Source organism: Corylus avellana, chromosome 10 (assembly GCF_965113065.1).
Source record: "Corylus avellana chromosome 10, dhCorAvel1.hap1.2, whole genome shotgun sequence".
NCBI classification, from domain to species: Eukaryota; Viridiplantae; Streptophyta; class Magnoliopsida; order Fagales; family Betulaceae; genus Corylus; species Corylus avellana.
The window spans coordinates 19034638-19053886 of NC_142499.1; the positions used below are offsets into that span (position 1 = coordinate 19034638).

Genomic DNA, 19249 nt, shown 5'->3' on the forward strand with positions numbered 1-19249 from the left:
AGACTCAAGTAGAAGAGACGAATTGGTTGATGGCCCCCGTAGGTAAGCATGGAACGGGAAATAGAGAGGATGAATCGCATGAGGTACCACCAGAGATTGAAGATGTCGAATTGAGGAATGAAGAAGCCGAAGAAGCTGAAAATGAAGAAGCAGAAAATACAGAGTACCCTCAGTCCCCTCACTCCTCAGTACCCGAAGACCCTCCTCCTCCTGAGAATGTCTCTGAGGTAAGTACTCCTGCTACACCTTTACATGCTAATATTTTGGATTCCCCTACTGGTTATGTGTTGCCTTGTAGACACAATCGTGGGAAACCACCGAACAGATACAGCCCAGATGAAGAAGGAAGGAAGTCCAAGTACCCAATTGCAAATTATGTATCTACTCAAGGTCTGTCCAAGCCACTCAAGACTTTCACTCAAATACTATCCTCCTGCCATATTCCCAGTAGTGTTGAAGAGGCGTTATCTGATCCAGAGTGGGCGCAAGCAATGCAAGAAGAACTAGAAGCCTTAAAAAAAAATAATACTTGGAAGTTGGTCCCATTACCGGAAGGAAAAAAAATAGTGGGATGCAAATGGGTGTTCTCTATAAAATACAAGGCTGATGGATCAATTGACCGATACAAGGCAAGACTCGTGGCGAAGGGTTTTACCCAAACGTATGGCATAGACTACTCAGAAACCTTCTCACCAGTAGCTAAACTGAATACCGTTAGAGTCTTACTCTCTCTTGCAGCAAATTTGGACTGGCCACTACATCAACTCGATGTGAAGAATGCTTTCCTTCACGGCAACCTTGACGAGGAGATATACATGGATATTCCACCAGGATATACAGGATCAGCTGGGAACAAAATTGTTTGTAAATTGGAGAGGGCATTGTATGGACTAAAACAGTCACCGCGAGCATGGTTTGGCCGACTCAGTTCAGCTATGAGGAAGTATGGCTATCACCAAAGTAACTCTGACCATACTCTCTTCCTGAAACACCGACAAAGCAAGGTGACAGCATTAATAGTCTATGTGGACGATATGATAATTACGGGGGATGACGCTGATGAGATCTCAAGGCTGCAAGAACAATTGTCTACTGAATTTGAAATGAAGAACTTGGGAGGGCTTAAGTATTTTCTGGGAATAGAGGTGGCAAGGTCAAGAAAAGGCATATTCCTCTCTCAACGAAAATATGTACTAGACTTATTGACGGAAGTGGGATTGCTAGAGTGTAAACCTGTGGATACACCGATTGTGCAGAACCATAGGCTTGGAGAATATTCGGACCAGGTGCCAGCCGATAAGGTGAGGTATCAAAGACTAGTGGGGAAGCTCATTTACTTATCTCACACTCGTCCAGACATTGCTTACGCCGTAAGTGTGGTAAGCCAATTTATGCATAATCCGAGTGAAGACCATATGGGTGCCGTAATTCGAATTCTCCGCTATCTAAAGTCATCACCAGGAAAAGGACTAATGTTCTCCAAGAATGCTCATCTGAATATTGAAGGGTACACGGATGCGGACTGGGCTGGGAATATCTTGGATAGAAAGTCGACTTCAGGCTACTTTACATTTGTGGGAGGAAACTTAGTTACATGGAGGAGTAAAAAGCAGAAGGTGGTAGCATTATCCAGCGCTGAAGCTGAGTTCCGAGGCATGGCGAAAGGATTATGTGAGCTTCTTTGGCTTAGAGGTTTGCTAACAGAGGTCGGTTTTCCTCCTGGTTCTGCAATGAATTTATTCTGTGATAACAAAGCTGCCATCGACATATCTCACAATCCAATTCAACACGACCGCACCAAGCACGTGGAGATAGACCGACATTTCATCAAACAGAACCTGGAAGAGAAGATCATTCAGTTCCCTTTCGTTAAATCTGAAGATCAGTTAGCTGACATTCTTACCAAGGCAGTTTCTAGCAGAAACTTCAATGACTCACTTAACAAGTTAGGTGTTAGAGATATCTACACACCAACTTGAGGGGGAGTGTTGGCGTGAGTCCCACAATTAGCTGTCAGCGTGAGTCTTGCAATCAGCCAGTTGTGGAAATCTTAGATTTAGGAATCCCTTCATTCAAGGGATAAACATGATTGTAGGCGTGAATATTGTACAGACATAGAATAGCTTCCTAAAATAATTCCTTGTATCTCTATATCTTGTACTCAGTTTTATGAAATTGATATGAAAGAAAGTTACGTTTGACAGGAACGAGCATCAACAAGTTTACCATCATGATGGGCTTTGTTGCGATAGAACCATAAAAGATCACATGCTATATAAGCAAAGATCTGGAATTTATGGTGTTCAGCTGGTGGAATGGCTAGACATATACCAGGAGAAAGAATCACATTTATCCAATCAACCATGTTTGAGAAATTCAGAGTAGAAGAGTTAAGAGCCCAAAAAGAATTCTGCCATACAACTCGAGCAAAGATGCAATTGAAAAATAGATGTTACAGGGAATCCAGAGCAAATTTGCATAAACGGCAATGGTTTAAGGAGTTATTTGTGGAAAATAACTCATCCAATCTAGCTCTTGTTGGGAGAATATTCCAAGCAATTTTCCAAAGAGAAAGTCTCAACTGATCATTTAGATTTAACCTCCAAATAGATTTTCAAAAAGATGAGGAAACCTGAATAGAAACTGGGAGAGAACGAGCATTAATAATGGAAAGATAAGCCGAATTTGAAGAAAATTTTCCCGAGCAAGAAGGAGTCCAGAGATATTGTGGTATTGGATTCAAGGAGATTTTAATCTTCAAAATTTCTTCAACAGTGGCTTGGTCAAATATAGTTGAGATCGTAGACAGATTCCATTGCACTGGAGATAGTTGAATCAGGTCAGAAATACACAAAGAAGGCTAAATTCTATTACAAGGAAACCTCGGAACTGGTTTGAAGTCTTTCATAGTGGGAATCCAAGCAGAAGTCCATATAGGAAGTGATGATGTTTTTGCTACTTGAAGGCAGGCTCCAAAAAGCAAAAGAGGCTCGCTCTTTTGAATTCCTTTCCATAACCATGAAGCTGAGGGTGTGGTTGGTGAAGAGAACAAGTTTCCATATTTAATATACTTCACCGAGAGTTGCCGAACCCAGACATAGTCAAAGTTTGAAAAGATTTTCCAACCAAGTTTGGCAATCAAAGAAAGATTGACATCTTTCATGAGCCTAAAACTCAAACCACTTGCCTGACGAGGTAAGCAAATTGAACTCTGAGATTTTAGAGAGAGATTTCAAGATTTACCTTTTGGAAATCCCCACCAAAAATCCTTAAAGATTTTATCTAGCTTATGGCAAATGGTATCTAGGAGAAGAAAAGTACCCATCGCATAAGAAGGAATAGTAGACGCTGTAGATTTAATAAGCACAGATCTTGCCGCTTGAAACAGAGTTTTAGCACGCCAACCATCAACTTTACCAACAACCCTATCTAATAAAAACTTAAAGTTTGCTGATTTCGAACGATTCATGAGAAAAGGGAGCCCGAGATAAATAGCCGCAGAAGTTGATGTTTAAACAAAAGAATATTATAGATGCCTGACCGAGTGGCAGTTGCCATATTTTTGCTGAAATGAATAAATGGTTTTGAGATGTTGACTTTGACCAGACCAGCTGCAATATTGATCTAGACAGGATTTGAGTCAAGATTCTTTAGTGGAAGTGGCTTTAGCAAAAACGATCAAATTATCAGCAAATAAAAGATGGGTAATAGGAGCACAAGAACGACTGATCCGGATTCCATTGAGTAAGCCCAGAGATTCCTGTTAATGAAAAAGTCGCAAAATAACTTAAGTACCCAGTATAAATAGAAAATGAGATAAAGGATCTCCCTGTCGTAAGCCTCTAGCTGGAGTGAAGAACCGAAAAGAACTGCCATTAATCATTATGGAGAATGTCGTGGAAGATATATAGATACGAATCCAATTTATCCAAATTGGGTGAAAACCCAATTTGGATAAAATAGCTAGAAGAAAATTACATTCCATCTGGTCAAAAGCTTTCTTCATATCAATCTTAACCGCCATGAGACCACATCTTCCTTGTTTTGATTTAAGAGTGTGAAGGAGCTCATGAGCTAAAATAGAATTATCTTGAATATTTCTTGCAGGCATAAATGCAGATTGATAATGAGAGATTATACTAGGAAGCAAAGATTTAAACCTATTAGCCAATATTTTGGAGATAATCTTGTAAATGATATTGCATAGACTAATAGGCCTAAAGCGATTCACAGAAAAAGGACCAAGCTGCTTCGGAACAAGAGCAATAAAAGTATGATTTTGTTCACTCAAAAGATGATTTTTTGAAAAGAAATCCAATATACATTGGAGAACCACCTCTTTCACAATATGCCAATATTTCTTGAAGAAAAGAGCAGTATAGCCATCGGGTCCAGGGGCTTTGGTTGACCCAATACTAGAAAGAACAGTATGGATTTCTTGTTCTGAAGGAATATGGCATAACATTTGATTGTCCTCTTCTAAAATAACGCTATCAAATAAAGATAGCATGTCATTAGAAATAATAGGGCTTGAAGAGGAGAATAATGTTTTGAAATGATTCGTGAAGCAATTCCCAATAGCATTTCAATCAGAAATCCAAGCACTAGAATGGACCTTAAGGAAATTTATAGCATTGCGCCTTCGCTTTATGAGAGTAGCGGTATGAAAAAATTTGGTATTTAAATCTTTGCAGGTCAACCAAAGTTCACAAGACTTATTTTTCCAAAGAAGTTCATCTTTTTCCAAAAGATCATTGAGCACTTTCTTAAGCGACAACTCCTCAAGATGATTCTAAAGCGAAGCAAAAGCTTGCTGGATAAGATCCAGCTTTCCAAGAGTTGTTGTAATATTTTTTTGTGTTACCAAATTGCATTATATTCCAACTCTTGAGAGTAGCTTTTGTAGATTTCAAACGTTGAGATAAAATAAAAGTTGGAGAACCATTCGAGACATAATCCCAAGCCATAGCTATAACTGATTCACAAGAAGGGTCTGTAGTCCAAAATTCTTCAAATCTAAATGGACGAGGTAACGTGGAAGAATCCATAGAAGTGTTTAGCAATGGAGGATTATGATCAATAGCATGCGCAGGCAAATGGCGAAGAGAGAAAGCTGGAAATTGATGAATCCAATTAGTAGAAGCAATACCTCTATCCAATTGCTCTTTAATATTGTGATGACCCTATCCATTATTAGACCAAGTGAATAGATTACCAAAAAAACCTAAATCAACCATGCCATATGAATCAATAAAAGAGTGAAAAAAATCATTGGAAGAACTAGCAAACGGGCGTCCACCTTGTTTTTCCGATTGACTCAAAATCATATTGAAGTCTCCAATACACAACCAAGCCCCAGAAAAATCTTTACCCACAGTATCCAGAGAATTCCATAATTTAAATTTATGATTAATATAAGGAGAGCCATATATACAAGACAATATCCAAGGTTTATGAGGAGGATCAGAGTAGCACCAAGCACTTATTGTATTTATATTTGAAATAAAACATTCAAGTTCAACACCAAAACGCCAAGCTAACAAAAGTCCTCCTCTAGAGCTAGAAGGAGGAACATGGGACATCAAAAAGAAACCAAGCCTATTCAGTATAATAGTAGCATCATACGGTTTAGTCTTAGTTTCAGAAAGAAAAATTACATCAGGTGAATGTTTCCTAACCTTTGCCCGTAAACTATGAATTGCAGAGGCACGGGATAAGCCTCTGCAATTCCAAGTAAGGAAAATCATATCTTGGGAGGGGGCCTAGGCAAACCTGCTCCCTTAGGACTAACAACATCAGAAGAATGAACCTCCACATCATCTATAACAAAATCCCCATCAGCCTGAGTTGCTTTGCCAGAGCTCCCGGTTCCTCTTAAAGCCCGATAATACCTACGGGAGAGATCCGGATTTATAGCTTGTGAAGCAGTAATAGTCCTGGCTCCAAAAGACATGGTAGAGGAACTGCCAAAAGAAGAAATATTCCCAACAGCTTGAGAAGGGGTCATAGAAGTAGTCTGACTCAACCAAGACTGAGCCAAGGGACCTCCCTGTTCAATTGTAGAGAAAGAGCTTTCACTTATAGAAATCTGCATGCCTTGGGTGGTAATGTGGTCACTCATAACGGAATAGAGAGGGCTGTGCAGAAAAGCAGTAAAAGGACCCATTGTCGCAACCGAGCTTTTGAGTGAAGCCAAAAAGATAATACAGCCATTTCCATACTGGTAAAAGAGTCATACTGGGGGACAGGAATTGGCTTTGATTTTTTCAGAGATCCTGCCGAGTCGTCACCAATGTCCACAAAAGCCACCCTCTTTTTCTTATTTTTGGCCAACAATTTCAAGTCAGGGGTTAAAGGAGGGACAGGAGTATCTGAGAGATGAAAAGGAGAGTGTTGAAGAGAAGGTGCAGGGGATCGAAATGGACAGGTGGTAGGAGGAGGTGTTTTCGGTGGGTATGGATGGAAACATGTGAAGTGGGTAGGTTGTTGAGTGGATTTACGGTTTGGATTTTGTTTTGGGCTAAAAGTGAAAGATTGAGGGAATTTGATAGGCCCAACAGTAGGGATATGTGGTTTGGATGAAACTAGCCTTGTTGCATTAGGAGAGTGGGGTTCAGGAGGCCCAACCGTGGAGATGGGTGAGATATTTAAGATCGACCTTGCAATATTTGAGGAGTAAGATTCAGGAGACCCAACAGTAGAGAAATTGGTCTTTGATGAAACTGGCCTTGATAAGTTAGGTGATTATATTATAGGAGGCCTCACAAAAGATATGGTTGACTTATTAAAAACGGGCCTTGGCACTTTTGAGAAATGAAAATTAGAAGGCCCAATAGTGGTAGTATGTTGCAAGGGAATATACTTAGGCTCTGATATTTCTTGGATATTGGTAATAGTTGAATCCATGAGATAAGGTGAAGCATAACCATAATAATATTGAAGAGGAATAGCTGCAGCATTGATGATAGGATACTGTAGGTTTGAATTTAAAGGATGGGCATTAATGAGAGGAGCTTTACCCTTTTCAATCATAGTTGTACGTGTTGCATCAAATGAAGGAGAGAAGCTGGCCTCTGATGATGTGGATGAAGGAGATCCACAACACCCAGTAGGGTTTTGAAAGTGGCCCACGTGTTGCTTGCCTACAGCCTTTGTTGACAATGGGGCAGATTCTTGTGAGAAATTTGAATCTTGTACAGCAAGCTGATTCTTGGGGTTTCTTGAAATTATCTGCAACCTAGTGGACTCACCACCAAGAGAGGCCGTACCAGAAGCTCCAGAATGGATACCTTGGCCCTCCGAAGACAACCCAGAATCAGAAACCCCATGAGCAGCTTTTGTACCCCGGTTCCAGTCCCCAGTTTTGGCCAAAAACCAGGAACTGGGACCGGGTTGATACTCTTACTCTGAACGTAAAATAATTTCTAGAAACTGTTCCCAATATTTTTAGGTATTTGGTGCAATGAAAAATAAAAGTCAACAAAAAATATTTTTGGTTTGATTAAAAAAACCTCTTTAATTTTTGAAAACTGTAAACCATTTAAAAAATTTAAACATCTCATTCTCAAATCAATATATCCAACTAGGAAATTGCCAGGACTACGTCAATACTTCCTGGCCACCGTCGGGACCTGCCAGGACTTGGTCGTGACTCCACTTGGATCCGGTTGGGACTCAGCTAGGTCAGTGCCAGGACCTAGTCGGGACATTTTCGCAATTTTAAATTGTGATTTTCCCGCCAAACACCAGAAAATATTTTTCATGAAATCATTTTTCAGGAAAATAAACATTTTTCATGAAAATGTTACAAATATATGCATCTCATGTGCTTTTAGAATATATATTACTTTATTAAACTAGTTTATATAAATTAATTACAATTTACAAACCAATTTATAACTGATTGTTGTTGTGGTCAAATTCTATACTCCTCCTTGTAGATGTCAGTTAGCCACTCCGAGTAATTTCTAGGATTACTCTTGTCTATATACACATAAAATGCAAAAAGAAAATCAAAAGAAAGAAATGAATATCAGATCGCGTTTGTTCCATTTCCCTATGTAAATGCAAATATCAGTATTTATGAAAAAGGCCAAAAAAAAAAAAAAAAAAAAAAACGTTTTCACAGAGATGTACAGAGACGTTTCTGATGCAATCCAACAATATGCTTAACCGCGTCCCTTGAAACGACATAACGCGGTTCGCTCGAAACGCCGAAACGGAGTGCAAGATTCTTCACCTTCTCCAGAGTCGCCAATCAGATCCAAATCGTCCTTGAGATCCACAACTTCGTCGCTCCTCCAATTGCCCCGGTTCTCGCTCTTCGAATCTGCCATGAACACCTTCAATTCATCGACGGGCCACTCGAAATCCTTGGCCACTTTCTTCGGCTTCGCCTCCGGACGAACCTTCTTCGCGCGGCCGATCTTGGAAGAGACCGCGGAGAGAAGAACAGGATCCAGGTAATCCTCGAGCTTCTTCTTCTCCTTCTTCACTGTCTTGAACTCCGTGAAACTCACCTTAAATTGTGAGGAATTGCTGCTTGGAACGCCATCTCTGCCATACATAGTCGAATTAAACAAGAAGAAATTAAATTCCAAAAAAAATCAGTAGAATTGCTCGTGATAGAGTGAGAGAGAGAGAGAGAGAGTGTGTGTGTGTGTGTGTACGGAGATGAGATGGATGAGGTTGGAGGAGTAGAGTGGAGGGAGGGAGGACGAAGAAGGCGTCTCTGTATGTCTTCGACGGTCGCGAGAGGACTTGAGCCTTCTGCTCTGCTTCTGTGCATCGTGTTTTCCCGCCTTCAAACAACAATTTCTACTATATATATATATATATATATATATATATATAATGACCGATCATATAGTTTGTTAGGATTCTCATCTCAATATTGTAAAATAATTATAGAATATAAACGTGATATATAACATTATTTTATTTATATTGAAAAAATTTTATTTATTACCTTTGATCTTTCATTACTTTTAGAATGATTAGTAATTAGCCTTAAGACAACTTATTTTATATCCAAAGATTATCTAGTTTTTTTTTTGGGTAAATATATTATAAGTTACTAGGTTAATGCGCCAAAATTAAATTTTCCCATAGTTTTTTTTTTTTTACTGCCTAGATCAATCGAAATGCCAATAAAATTCTTACAATCAAATTTTGGTAACCTTAAAATTAGTTGGGCAAAAACATTTTCCTTTTAAAAAAAAATCCTCCTAAAACATTTAATTGATAGTTAAAAAGTAAACTATGTCCAGTGGACATATACGGCTAAATAGGTGCTTAAAATGTTTAAAAAAATGGGAAAATATACTTTAGCCTTTTGAATTAACAATTATTTTCAATTTAACCCCACAAACTAACAAGTGTGACAGTTTGATACATCAAACTACCAATTTGTGTAAAAAAAAATTACTCCTGATCATTATGTTGGATGGAAAATTAGTTATGTGCCTTGCACATTATCTTTTTTTACTACAAAGTTTCTAAAATACCCATTTTTAAAAAAAAAATAAAAATAAAGATTAATAAAATTAGAAAAACTAATATAAAAAATCAGTTAAAATATTTCTTGAAAAAAAAAAAAAAAGAAGATCCCACCCCACTGCTGGCTAAGCCACCCCTCAAATGCAAAAAGGGGTGGCTCTGCACAATAAGGAGTGGTTCCACTACCCCTACTTTTCTTTCTTTTTTTTCAGTGGTAAGTTCTTCTAAGGGAAAATTTTTCAATAGTCAAAGTGTGGTTATTTTAGGAAATGTCTGGCCAAAAACGTCACATTCAAGGCTTATTCAACCCTAATATAGTGTCCTATTTGACACAAATTGATAATTTGACGTATGAAAATGTCACATCTAAGAGCTAAATTGAAATGACTTTTAGACTTTTAGTTAGGAGATTTAAATATATTTGACCCCTTTTTTAGTTTTAGGTTTTTTCTAGAAGTTTTAATATTTTTGTTTTTATTTTACTAAGGATAGTTTCGTCATTAGGATGACATTGACAAGTTTTAGTAGTTTTAGGGGAACATTGTCACAATTGAAAGTTTGGAAAGAACATTATCAATTGGATGATAGTTTGAGGAGTGTATTTGGACTTTACCCTATTTATTTATATATTTAAGTCCTACAATATATGTACTAATTAATAGGCAAAGTACGTACATAGGTTATTTAAAACTTACGATCATCGTTCAATCTACTGCATTACATGATCACCTTCACTCCTTGGGCTAAGCACAAAAATGCAGATGCATTTCACAAATCTGCACCGTCCATCAATTTGTTGTGCCATCCAGTTCAATGCACATACACCTACATTCTTGCGCTCGATCGCTCTAGGCCAGCCCAAACATTTTTCCTTAAGAAATTTACCATTTGTTAATTGGACAGTTCTTTAGTTTTATATATGTTAGTAGGATACAATTTACTTTTACGATCCCTTTAATAAATATATTTTATGCGCGCACTCCATTTTTATAATTGTGATAATATTAGTAATAATCTTGACATCTAAAATTCAGCGTGGTTTCTTTTCTTTCAATTAAGTTTTAGTAAAACAAATAATCCTTTTAAAACCAAAACAACATTTATATTGGTCCAACGACTTGCAGTTTATTAAAACAAACAAATTGAACAAAAATAACAACACATATATAAATTTAATATATCACTACACTTTATATTATTGTAAAACATCTAGGCTTTTGGTAAAAGCACTTCATTCACCAAATTGTTTAGGTTGATGGATGAAGATCCAAGTGGACCAGTGGCCTCCTCGGCCAATTTCTTCCACTCCATGACCTTTTTTCTCATTTTCTTACCCTTGTCTCCCTCCATCAACTCTCTCACAATCTTCTCCACTTCATCTCTATTGGCACGATTATCAATCTCCATGCCAATGTCCCATTCATTGCAAGTATACTTGGAGTTTGTTTGCTGATCTGCAAAGAATGGCCAACAAAGCATTGGCACTCCTGCGGTCATACTTTCGACTGTTGAATGCCACCCGCAATGAGTTAAGAATCCTCCAATTGAGGGGTGGTTCAGCACTTCTTCTTGAGGGCACCAACTGGCTATTAGACCTCTTTCTTTTGTTTCTTCATTGAACTCTGGTGGCAAAATGCCCAATTCACCTACTACTAAATCTGGTCTAATTACCCACAAGAAAGGGTGCTTGCTATTTGCAAGTCCCCAACCGAACTCAATAAGCTGTTGTGGTGTCATGACGGTTATGCTGCCAAAATTCACATATAATACTGAGTTGGATGCCCTTGAGTTGAGCCAATGAAGACACTCAGTTTCTTCTACCCATAAACTATACCCAATTGATTTCAAAGGGTCATTGTGTGAGTGATTGAGCAGAAGTTGGAGAGGACCAATGGCATATAACCGAGGAAACATGGGGTAGAGAGCATCCAAAACTTCATGCTCTAATGCGTCAAATGTCTGAACAACGATTGCTGAAGCTTTGGGAGCTCTCTCTACTGCTTCGACAACAAATTTGAACATAACATCATTTGGATCTGTGGTTTGAATAAAGCTCGGGAGATCCCTCAGTTGGATGTCTCTCATACCTGGAATCCAATCTATAACTGTGTCTAGATATCCATTTGTTAGATAGCTCTCATCTGCAAAAACAAATAATGTTTTTTAGTTCAACAAAATGTAATTAAGGTACTGTTTGTTTCGACACGTAAAATTTTTTTTGATAAAAAGTATTTTTAGGAAAGAAAAATGGGAGAACTGTGAGAGATAGTGCATGTGCGAGAATGTGAATCAAACTCGAAAAATATTTTACGCTTTTATAAAAGGAAAATCATTTGACGAAAATTAAATAAAGTTTTTGTGGTCAACCAAAAATATTTTTGTTGATCACAATTTTTACTGTACTAAATACTGGAAAATAAGAAAAATGTTTTATAGAAAACATTTTATATTGAAACAATAAGAGACTAAAAAAAAAAAAAAAAGAAGAAAAGGAATTTGAAGATTTCGGTAGGGTATTTCCCTTTTTGTTATACCTTTTAGTGGCGTGAAGCCTTTGTCCCTGAGATGAGAAAAATGCATAAAAGCCATTAAGCTGCAAGCAGAGATAGTGAAGAGCATTGCAATAGGGATTCCAAGTTCATGAGCAGCGGTAATAGTAAATGCCATGAAACCATCGGAGACAATACAAGTCACCGGAGGAATTTTTTCAGTGTTGTGGAGTTTCCGGAGCAAGTCAGAAAAAGGAGCCAAGAAGTTCTTCATAATGGAATCGCAAAGGGCAGCCGAGTCCTGGGTGGCGTTGGGATTCGACGGAGGGAGGCTGTCGGGAATGGTGACGAATCGGAAGTCAGGGAGACCATCCAAGGAGTTGGAGCCTCTCGATCTCAGAAAACGTTGGTGGTTGAACTCAGTGTTCACAAAAGTTATGTGAAAGCCTTTGCGGTGGAGAAGCTTTGAAAATTTGAGCATGGCCTTTATGTGGCTTTGGGCAGGGAGTGCAACACAAACTGCATGAGGCTTTTGATCTGCTCCTTCCATTTCCTCTGTTTCTGTGCTGATCTTCAGATTCATGGTATCTTGAAAAATGAGGCAATCTATAAATAGAGCTATTTGATGATCATGTCAATTTTGGCTTAGAATATCGATCTTCTTCCCACTTGACTATAATTCACGTTCTAGATTTACGACAAATGCACCGAACCGGCGGCTGGTGCTAGAAATTTGGACTTTTTTTTTTAATAAAAATGATATATTGTTAAGTAGGTCAGCAGTGGCTCACATAGGTTTCTCTCCAACAAATATCACGTTCTCAGTATAAAATAAAGGTTATAAATAGGTGGAAAGAATAAAATAATTACTAATAATAATAATAACAAAAGTTAATTCAACCACCGTTCTTTTTTTATTTTTCTTTTTTTCGACGGAACTGAAGAGTACAAAATTCAAATCAGAATTGGAATTGCAAAAAGATCCGAAAGCAAGAATTAAAGAAGCCAAGTTAGGCACTTTAACATTAAAGAAGCCAACTCTGACATGATAATCTTACACAATTTTAACTATGACGTGTAGCTTCCTCGAATATCCGGCACTCGTCATAAGCAAGAAACAATAGAATGCAGCCAAACTTTGTGCACCGAAAAAATCAATTGGATATGCTTGTTGTAACAGTAGATAAACGGCAATAATTGATTAAATTAATTAATTAATTTTTGTTTTTTTTGTGAGTACATAAGAAAGCAACAAACTACAAATTAGGAAAGCAGTAAAAGATATGAAGGGTCCTTTTCACTAGCAATAGGAATCGAAAGAAAAGGAAAAAAGTGACAGGAAATGTATCTAGAAAATTTTCTGGCCGCCGCCTAACGTGCCGTATAATGGACGCAAAAATTTATACTTCTGATAATTTTTCTAACTTTTTTAAAAAAAGATGATGTGATAGGGTCAATAATATCCGAAATAATAGAAGAAATCCGCAAAGATTATCTCAGCCGAAGATTTTAGAAAGATTACAAAAATGGAAAAAAGAAATGATTGCATATTTGTTAATGTCTGAAGGACAAAAGACAAAAGGTGGGCTCGCTTGTAAGAACATAAATACTAGTCTTTTCATAGGCCGACCATTTACTATAAAATTAAATAGGGGTAATATTGTGTACCTTTCACTTTACACGAACGTGATCCATTCGATTTCAATCATTCTCCATCTATGGTGGTCCCTTCTGCTCAAAATAATTGTTCGTCATAAATTGTGAACCACAAAGCTGTTACATATTTATAAATTTGACGTCACCCATGACAAATATGGATTGGGATCCTCTCCCGTACAAGTTGATGGCTAGATGGTTTAGGAAAAATCTTATGGTCATCCATACGCGACGTGTCTCACTACTAAAACATTTATAGAATATCATTAAATATTTATAAAATAGATAAAAATTAAAATAATAAAATAACATAATAATATTTTGTTTTATTGTTGTTTGATATGGCCTTTGGGGTGGCCAGACCACCCGTAAGGGCCATTGATTGGCCTGAGGGTGGCTTCGGCCACCCCAGACCACCAGTTTGGGGTGGCCAAAGCTACATGGGCATCAATTTTATTGAAGCATTTAAAGCATTTGAACAATATACATATCTATCTAGAAATGGTAGGTACTTTCTTAGTGTTCTCTTGGTCCTCCATTTTCAAAAAGCCTGCAAACAACCACCATAATAATACAAAAAAACCTACCACTTTTACTTCCTTTTTCTCTCATGCTCTCCATTTTCAGATGGCATACTCCCTTTGAGAAACGGTTTTGGCTGCCCACTATGGGCGCCAATGGGAACCATAGAATATATTTCTACCTTTCAGCAACATCAACAAGCCCCAAAAGTTGAAACCCATAATTTCATAACCAAATCCGTTGCACAACATAAAAAGTTAAAGAAAACCCAAATATTTTCGAAATTGCAGAAAAATAACATGCAAAATTTTGAGAAAACCCAAAGTCCCAACATAAATTTACAAAAGGGAAAAGTATACTTTAATTCATCTCCAAGAAGAATATCTCATTGTTGCAAATCGAAAAGTAACACATACAGCAAATCACAAGTCGAATGAGATGTTTATGAGATTTTAGAAGAAGTGATTCTCTAATTTTACAATATATATATTTTGCTTATAAAGAGTCTATTATATAGACTTGGGAGCACATCCTTTCAATCAAGGCCTCAGCCTTTTTGACTTCTGAAATTTACTACACAATAAATTCAGATTTTCTAGATTTGTTCCTTTAACATTCTCCCTCAAGCTAAAATGCCTTGAAGTGCAATGCGTTTTAGCTTGAAGTTCACAATATAAATATTGACTTTTATAAATAAAAACATGAACAAGAAAATGTGTTAAAAGCTTCAATTTTGATTGAAAATTCGCTGAAAACAGCAACGAACGGTTGAATCTTGCCGTAAACCACTATGGGCGGTCGGATGTCACTGCAACACACCAAGGGGCTGTCGAATCTACTGCAAATACCAAGGAGCAATGGATCTCGCTGCAAATTACCAAGGGACAGTCGAATCTCGTCACAAATACCAAGGGGTGGTTGAATCTCGCCACAAAACCACGAATGGATGGTCAGATTTCACTGCAAATTGCATTACTGCAAATTCACGGTCAAATTAAAAATTTATATGGCTCTTAGATTATATATTTATATATTTATTATTATTATTATTATTATTATTAGTATTATTATTTATTTTATATTATTTTTTGTGGGAAGAGGAAAGAGAGGTAGATGAGTTTTGTGTATAGTGGGGTGAAGCTTGAGTGTATGAATAAAGGTTGCAAAGAAGCTGCGAGAATAGGATGATGTTGGCTTAAGGCTTCAACAAGGCACTGTGCAGTAATCAAAGAAAAACCAAGATTGTAAAGTGTTAACCAAATTGCTCTGATACCATGTGAGATTTTAGAAGAAAAAGTGATTCTCTTATTTCACAATATATCTTTTGCTTACCAAGAGTCTATTATATAGACTTGAGAAGAGGGAGCACATCCCTTGAATCAAAGTTTAGATCATGCATAGTCAGTCTTTTTGACTTCCGAGATTTACTACACAATAAGCTCTGTTAGTTTCGCTGCAAAATAATTTACAGAAAATGATTTTCGTTTTTCAGGTGTTTAGTTCGACGTAAAATAATAGTCAACGAAAAATATTTTCTTTTTGATCGAAAATTCTTCTTTAATTTTCGGAATCATTTCATTCTCAAATCAATGTACCCTGCCAAGACTCGCCCAGGACCCCACCGAGACTTGACCGGGACCCGCTCAGGACCTGACTAGGACTCACCCAGGATCCACTAGGGACCCCACCGGGACCTGCACGGGACCTGCCCGGGACCTAACTAGACCTGCATGGGACCTGACTGAACCTGCCTCGGACCCCGCTGAGACCTGACTAGGACCAACTGGGACTCGACCGGACCTACCTGGAACACGCCTGGGATATGTCTGGGACCTGCATGGGACGCCACCGGGTCTCACCCGGGACCCACCGGGACCCCACTTGACCTGCCCGAGACCCACCCGGGACTTGACCGGGACTCGCCCCGGACCCCGCCGGGACTTGACCGGGACACGCCCAGGACCCGCCTGGGACCCAGTCGGTACTTGCCCAAGTAGGTCTCGATCAAGTCCCGGGCAGGTCTGGGGTGAGTCCCGGGCAGGTCCTTTCAAGTCTCGAGCAAATCCCGGTGGGGTCCTGAGCGGGTCCTGATCAAGTCTCGGGCGGGCCCTAGTCAATTCCCGGGTGACTCCAATCAAGTCTCGGGTCGGTGCAGTGCAGGTCGCAGGCAGATCCCAGTCAAGTCCCAGGCAAGTCTGGTCAAGTCCCAGTGAAGTCTCGGGCGTGTCCGCGGCGAGGCTTGGGCAGGTCCCGGCGGAGTTCCAAGACTTGCTCATAAATTTAGAGTTTAATATGATTTAATATATATATATATATATATGTGTGTGTGTGTGTGTGTGTGTGTGTGTGTGTGTGTGTGTGTTAAATACCGTAAAATATTTTTTAGGAAATCATTTTTCTGGAAAAATTGTTCCAACGGAACTCATTTTATGGCAAAACGAACAGAGCCTAAATTTAGATTTTCTAGATTTGTTCATTTAACAATGTTAGGGTTCGCCATGGTCACAAGAGTTCAAAACGACTTGAAAGGGAGTTGAAAAAAATTCTCCGAATTGGTTGTCTTTTATTTGCATTTTCTGTGTTGAAATATCAAGACAATATGGGTTAAGGGCATTTTAGACTTTTAGACATGAACAAAAGGGGTATAATGGGAACAAAATGGACAAACTAGCACACGTGAGGCGGTTTCCGTTAAGATTTAACAAAAAATTCTAATGTAGGGGTGACATTGTAAACTTTTTTAACTTGAATTGAATATTTGACATTGAGAGTTTTTAAAGTTTTATCAGAGTAATTGCAAAAAGGGGAAAATATCAGGAGAATAAGTGAAATCAGATTAAAATAATTAAGGTCTCTTAATTTTCCCAGTTTTGTTTGGAATTATTATTATTATTGTAATAATTTGTTAATTTTATCATGGATGTTAATTCACCGTTAGTCATAGGAATTAATACTCAATTCGATCATCACCAACAATAAGGTGGAAAAATAGTAATATAATTAAGTAGGTCCAACAGCTTGCGGATTATCAAAACAAACAAATTGAACAAAAATAAAAACATCTATATATACATATATATATATATGATCACCATAACACTTTATTATTGTGAAACATATAAGCTTTTTATAAAAGCACTTCATTCACCAAATTGTTTAGGTTAATGGATGAAGATCCATGTGGACCACTGGCCTCCTCGGCCAATTTCTTCCACTCCATTACCTTTTTCCTCATTTTCTTACCCTTGTCTCCTTCCATCAACTCTCTCACAATCTTCTCCACTTCCTCTCTATTGGCACGATTATCAATCTCCATGCCAATGCCCCATTCATTGCAAGTATACTTGGAGTTTGTTTGCTGATCTGCAAAGAATGGCCAACAAAGCATTGGCACTGCTGCAGTCATACTTTCGATGGTTGAATTCCACCCGCAATGAGTTAAGAACCCTCCAATTGAGGGGTGGTCCAATACTTCCTCTTGAGGACACCAACTAGCTATTAGACCTCTTTCTTTTGTTTCTACATTGAACTCTGGTGGTAAAATTGCCGATTCACCGACTACTAAATCAGGTCTAATTACCCACAAGAAAGGATGCTTGCTATTTGCAAGTCCCCAACCAAACTCAATGAGTTGTTGTGGTGTCATGACGGTTATACTTCCAAAATTCACATACAATACTGAGTTGGGTGCCTTGGAACTGAGCCAATGAAGGCATTCAGTTTCTTCTACCCATAAACTATACCCAATTGATTTCAAAGGGTCATTGTGTGAGTGATTGAGCAAAAGTTGTAGAGGGCCAATGGCATATAACCGAGGAAACATGGGGTAGAGAGCATCCAAAACTTCATGCTCTAACGCGTCAAATGTCTGAACAACGATTGCTGAAGCTTTGGCAGCTCTCTCTACTGCTTCAACAACAAATTTGAACATAACATCATTTGGATCCGTGGTTTGAATAAAGCTCGGGAGATCCCTCAGTCGGATGTCTCTCATACCTGGAATCCAGTCTATAACTGTGTCTAGATATCCATTTGTGAGATAGCTCTCATCTGCAAAAACAAATAATGTTTTTTAGTTCAACAAAATGTAATTAAGGCTCCGTTTGTTTCGACGTAAAATTTTTTTTGATGAAAAGTATTTTTAGGGAAGAAAAATGAGAGAACTGCGAAAGATAGTACATGTGCGAGAATGTGAAGTTCAAACTCGAAAAATTGTTTACGCTTTTATAAAAGGAAAATCATTTTACGAAAACTAAAAGAAGTTTTTGTGGTCAACGAAAAATATTTTTGTTGATCACAATTTTTATTGTAGTAGTAAATACTGAAAAATAAGAAAAATGTTTTATAGAAAACTTTTTATATTGAAACAATAAGAGACTAAAAAAAAGGAATTTGAAGGGTATTGCCCTTTTTGTCATACCTTTTAGTGGCGTGAAGCCTTTGTCCCTGAGATGAGAAAAATGAGTAAAAGCCATTAAGCTGCAAGCAGAGACAGTGAAGAGCATTGCAATAGGGATTCCAAGTTCATGAGCAGCGGTAACAGTAAATGCCATGAAACCATCGGAGACAATACAAGTCACCGGAGGATTGTTTTCAGTGTTGTGAAGTTTCCGGAGCAAGTCGGAAAAAGGAGCCAAGAAGTTCTTCATACTGGAATCGCAAAGGACAGCCACGTCCTGGGTGGCGTTGGGATCCGACGGAGGGAGGCTGTCGGGAATGGTGACGAATCGGAAGTCAGGGATACCATCCAAGGAGTTGGAGCCTCTCGATCTCAAAAATCGTTGGTGGTTGAACTCAGTGTTCACAAAGGTTATGTGAAAGCCTTTGTGGTGGAGAAGCTTTGAAAATTTGAGCATGGCCTTTATGTGGCTTTGGGAAGGGGCTGCAACGCAAACTGCATGAGGCTTTTGATCTGCTCCTTCCATTTCCTCTCTTTCTGTGCTGATCTTCAGGTTCATGGTATCTTGAAAAATGAGGCAATCTATAAATAGACCTATTTGACGATCATGTCAATTTTGGCTTAGAATATCTTCTTCCCGCTTGACTATAACGCACGTTCTAGATTTACGACAAATGCACCGAAC

The 19249-nt window shown here is 38.2% G+C and overlaps 3 protein-coding genes across 3 annotated transcripts; all 3 read right to left on the reverse strand.

The window, feature by feature from the left end:
• Window positions 1–8109: 8109 nt before the first annotated feature.
• LOC132162188 (uncharacterized) lies at window positions 8110–8788 on the reverse strand. The gene is made up of 2 exons (XM_059572454.2): window positions 8670–8788; window positions 8110–8556 (listed from the first exon to the last, which is right to left on the reverse strand). The coding sequence occupies exons 1-2, from the start codon at window positions 8786–8788 to the stop codon at window positions 8169–8171; spliced, it is 507 nt and encodes a 168-aa protein (XP_059428437.2). The 3' UTR covers window positions 8110–8168.
• Window positions 8789–10578: 1790 nt separating this feature from the next.
• On the reverse strand, window positions 10579–12668 carry LOC132162162 ((R)-mandelonitrile beta-glucosyltransferase). Its single transcript, XM_059572425.2, has 2 exons — window positions 12033–12668; window positions 10579–11639 (listed from the first exon to the last, which is right to left on the reverse strand). Exons 1-2 carry the CDS (start codon window positions 12568–12570, stop codon window positions 10708–10710), a joined length of 1470 nt encoding a protein of 489 aa, XP_059428408.2. The 5' UTR covers window positions 12571–12668; the 3' UTR covers window positions 10579–10707.
• Window positions 12669–17133: 4465 nt separating this feature from the next.
• LOC132192217 ((R)-mandelonitrile beta-glucosyltransferase-like) lies at window positions 17134–19249 on the reverse strand. Its single transcript, XM_059607490.2, has 2 exons — window positions 18586–19249; window positions 17134–18215 (listed from the first exon to the last, which is right to left on the reverse strand). Exons 1-2 carry the CDS (start codon window positions 19121–19123, stop codon window positions 17293–17295), a joined length of 1461 nt encoding a protein of 486 aa, XP_059463473.2. The 5' UTR covers window positions 19124–19249; the 3' UTR covers window positions 17134–17292.

Bases quoted from the DNA above. Each gene is read 5' to 3' on its own strand.
- LOC132162188 (XM_059572454.2), bottom strand. From the start codon at position 8,788: ATGCACAGAAGCAGAGCAGAAGGCTCAAGTCCTCTCGCGACCGTCGAA. The intron at 8,557-8,669 runs GTACACACACAC...TATGTATGGCAG, and splicing joins ACCTCATCCATCTCATCTCC to AGATGGCGTTCCAAGCAGCA.
- LOC132162162 (XM_059572425.2), bottom strand. From the start codon at position 12,570: ATGAATCTGAAGATCAGCACAGAAACAGAGGAAATGGAAGGAGCAGAT. The intron at 11,640-12,032 runs GTATAACAAAAA...TTGTTTTTGCAG, and splicing joins AGGCTTCACGCCACTAAAAG to ATGAGAGCTATCTAACAAAT.
- LOC132192217 (XM_059607490.2), bottom strand. From the start codon at position 19,123: ATGAACCTGAAGATCAGCACAGAAAGAGAGGAAATGGAAGGAGCAGAT. The intron at 18,216-18,585 runs GTATGACAAAAA...TTGTTTTTGCAG, and splicing joins AGGCTTCACGCCACTAAAAG to ATGAGAGCTATCTCACAAAT.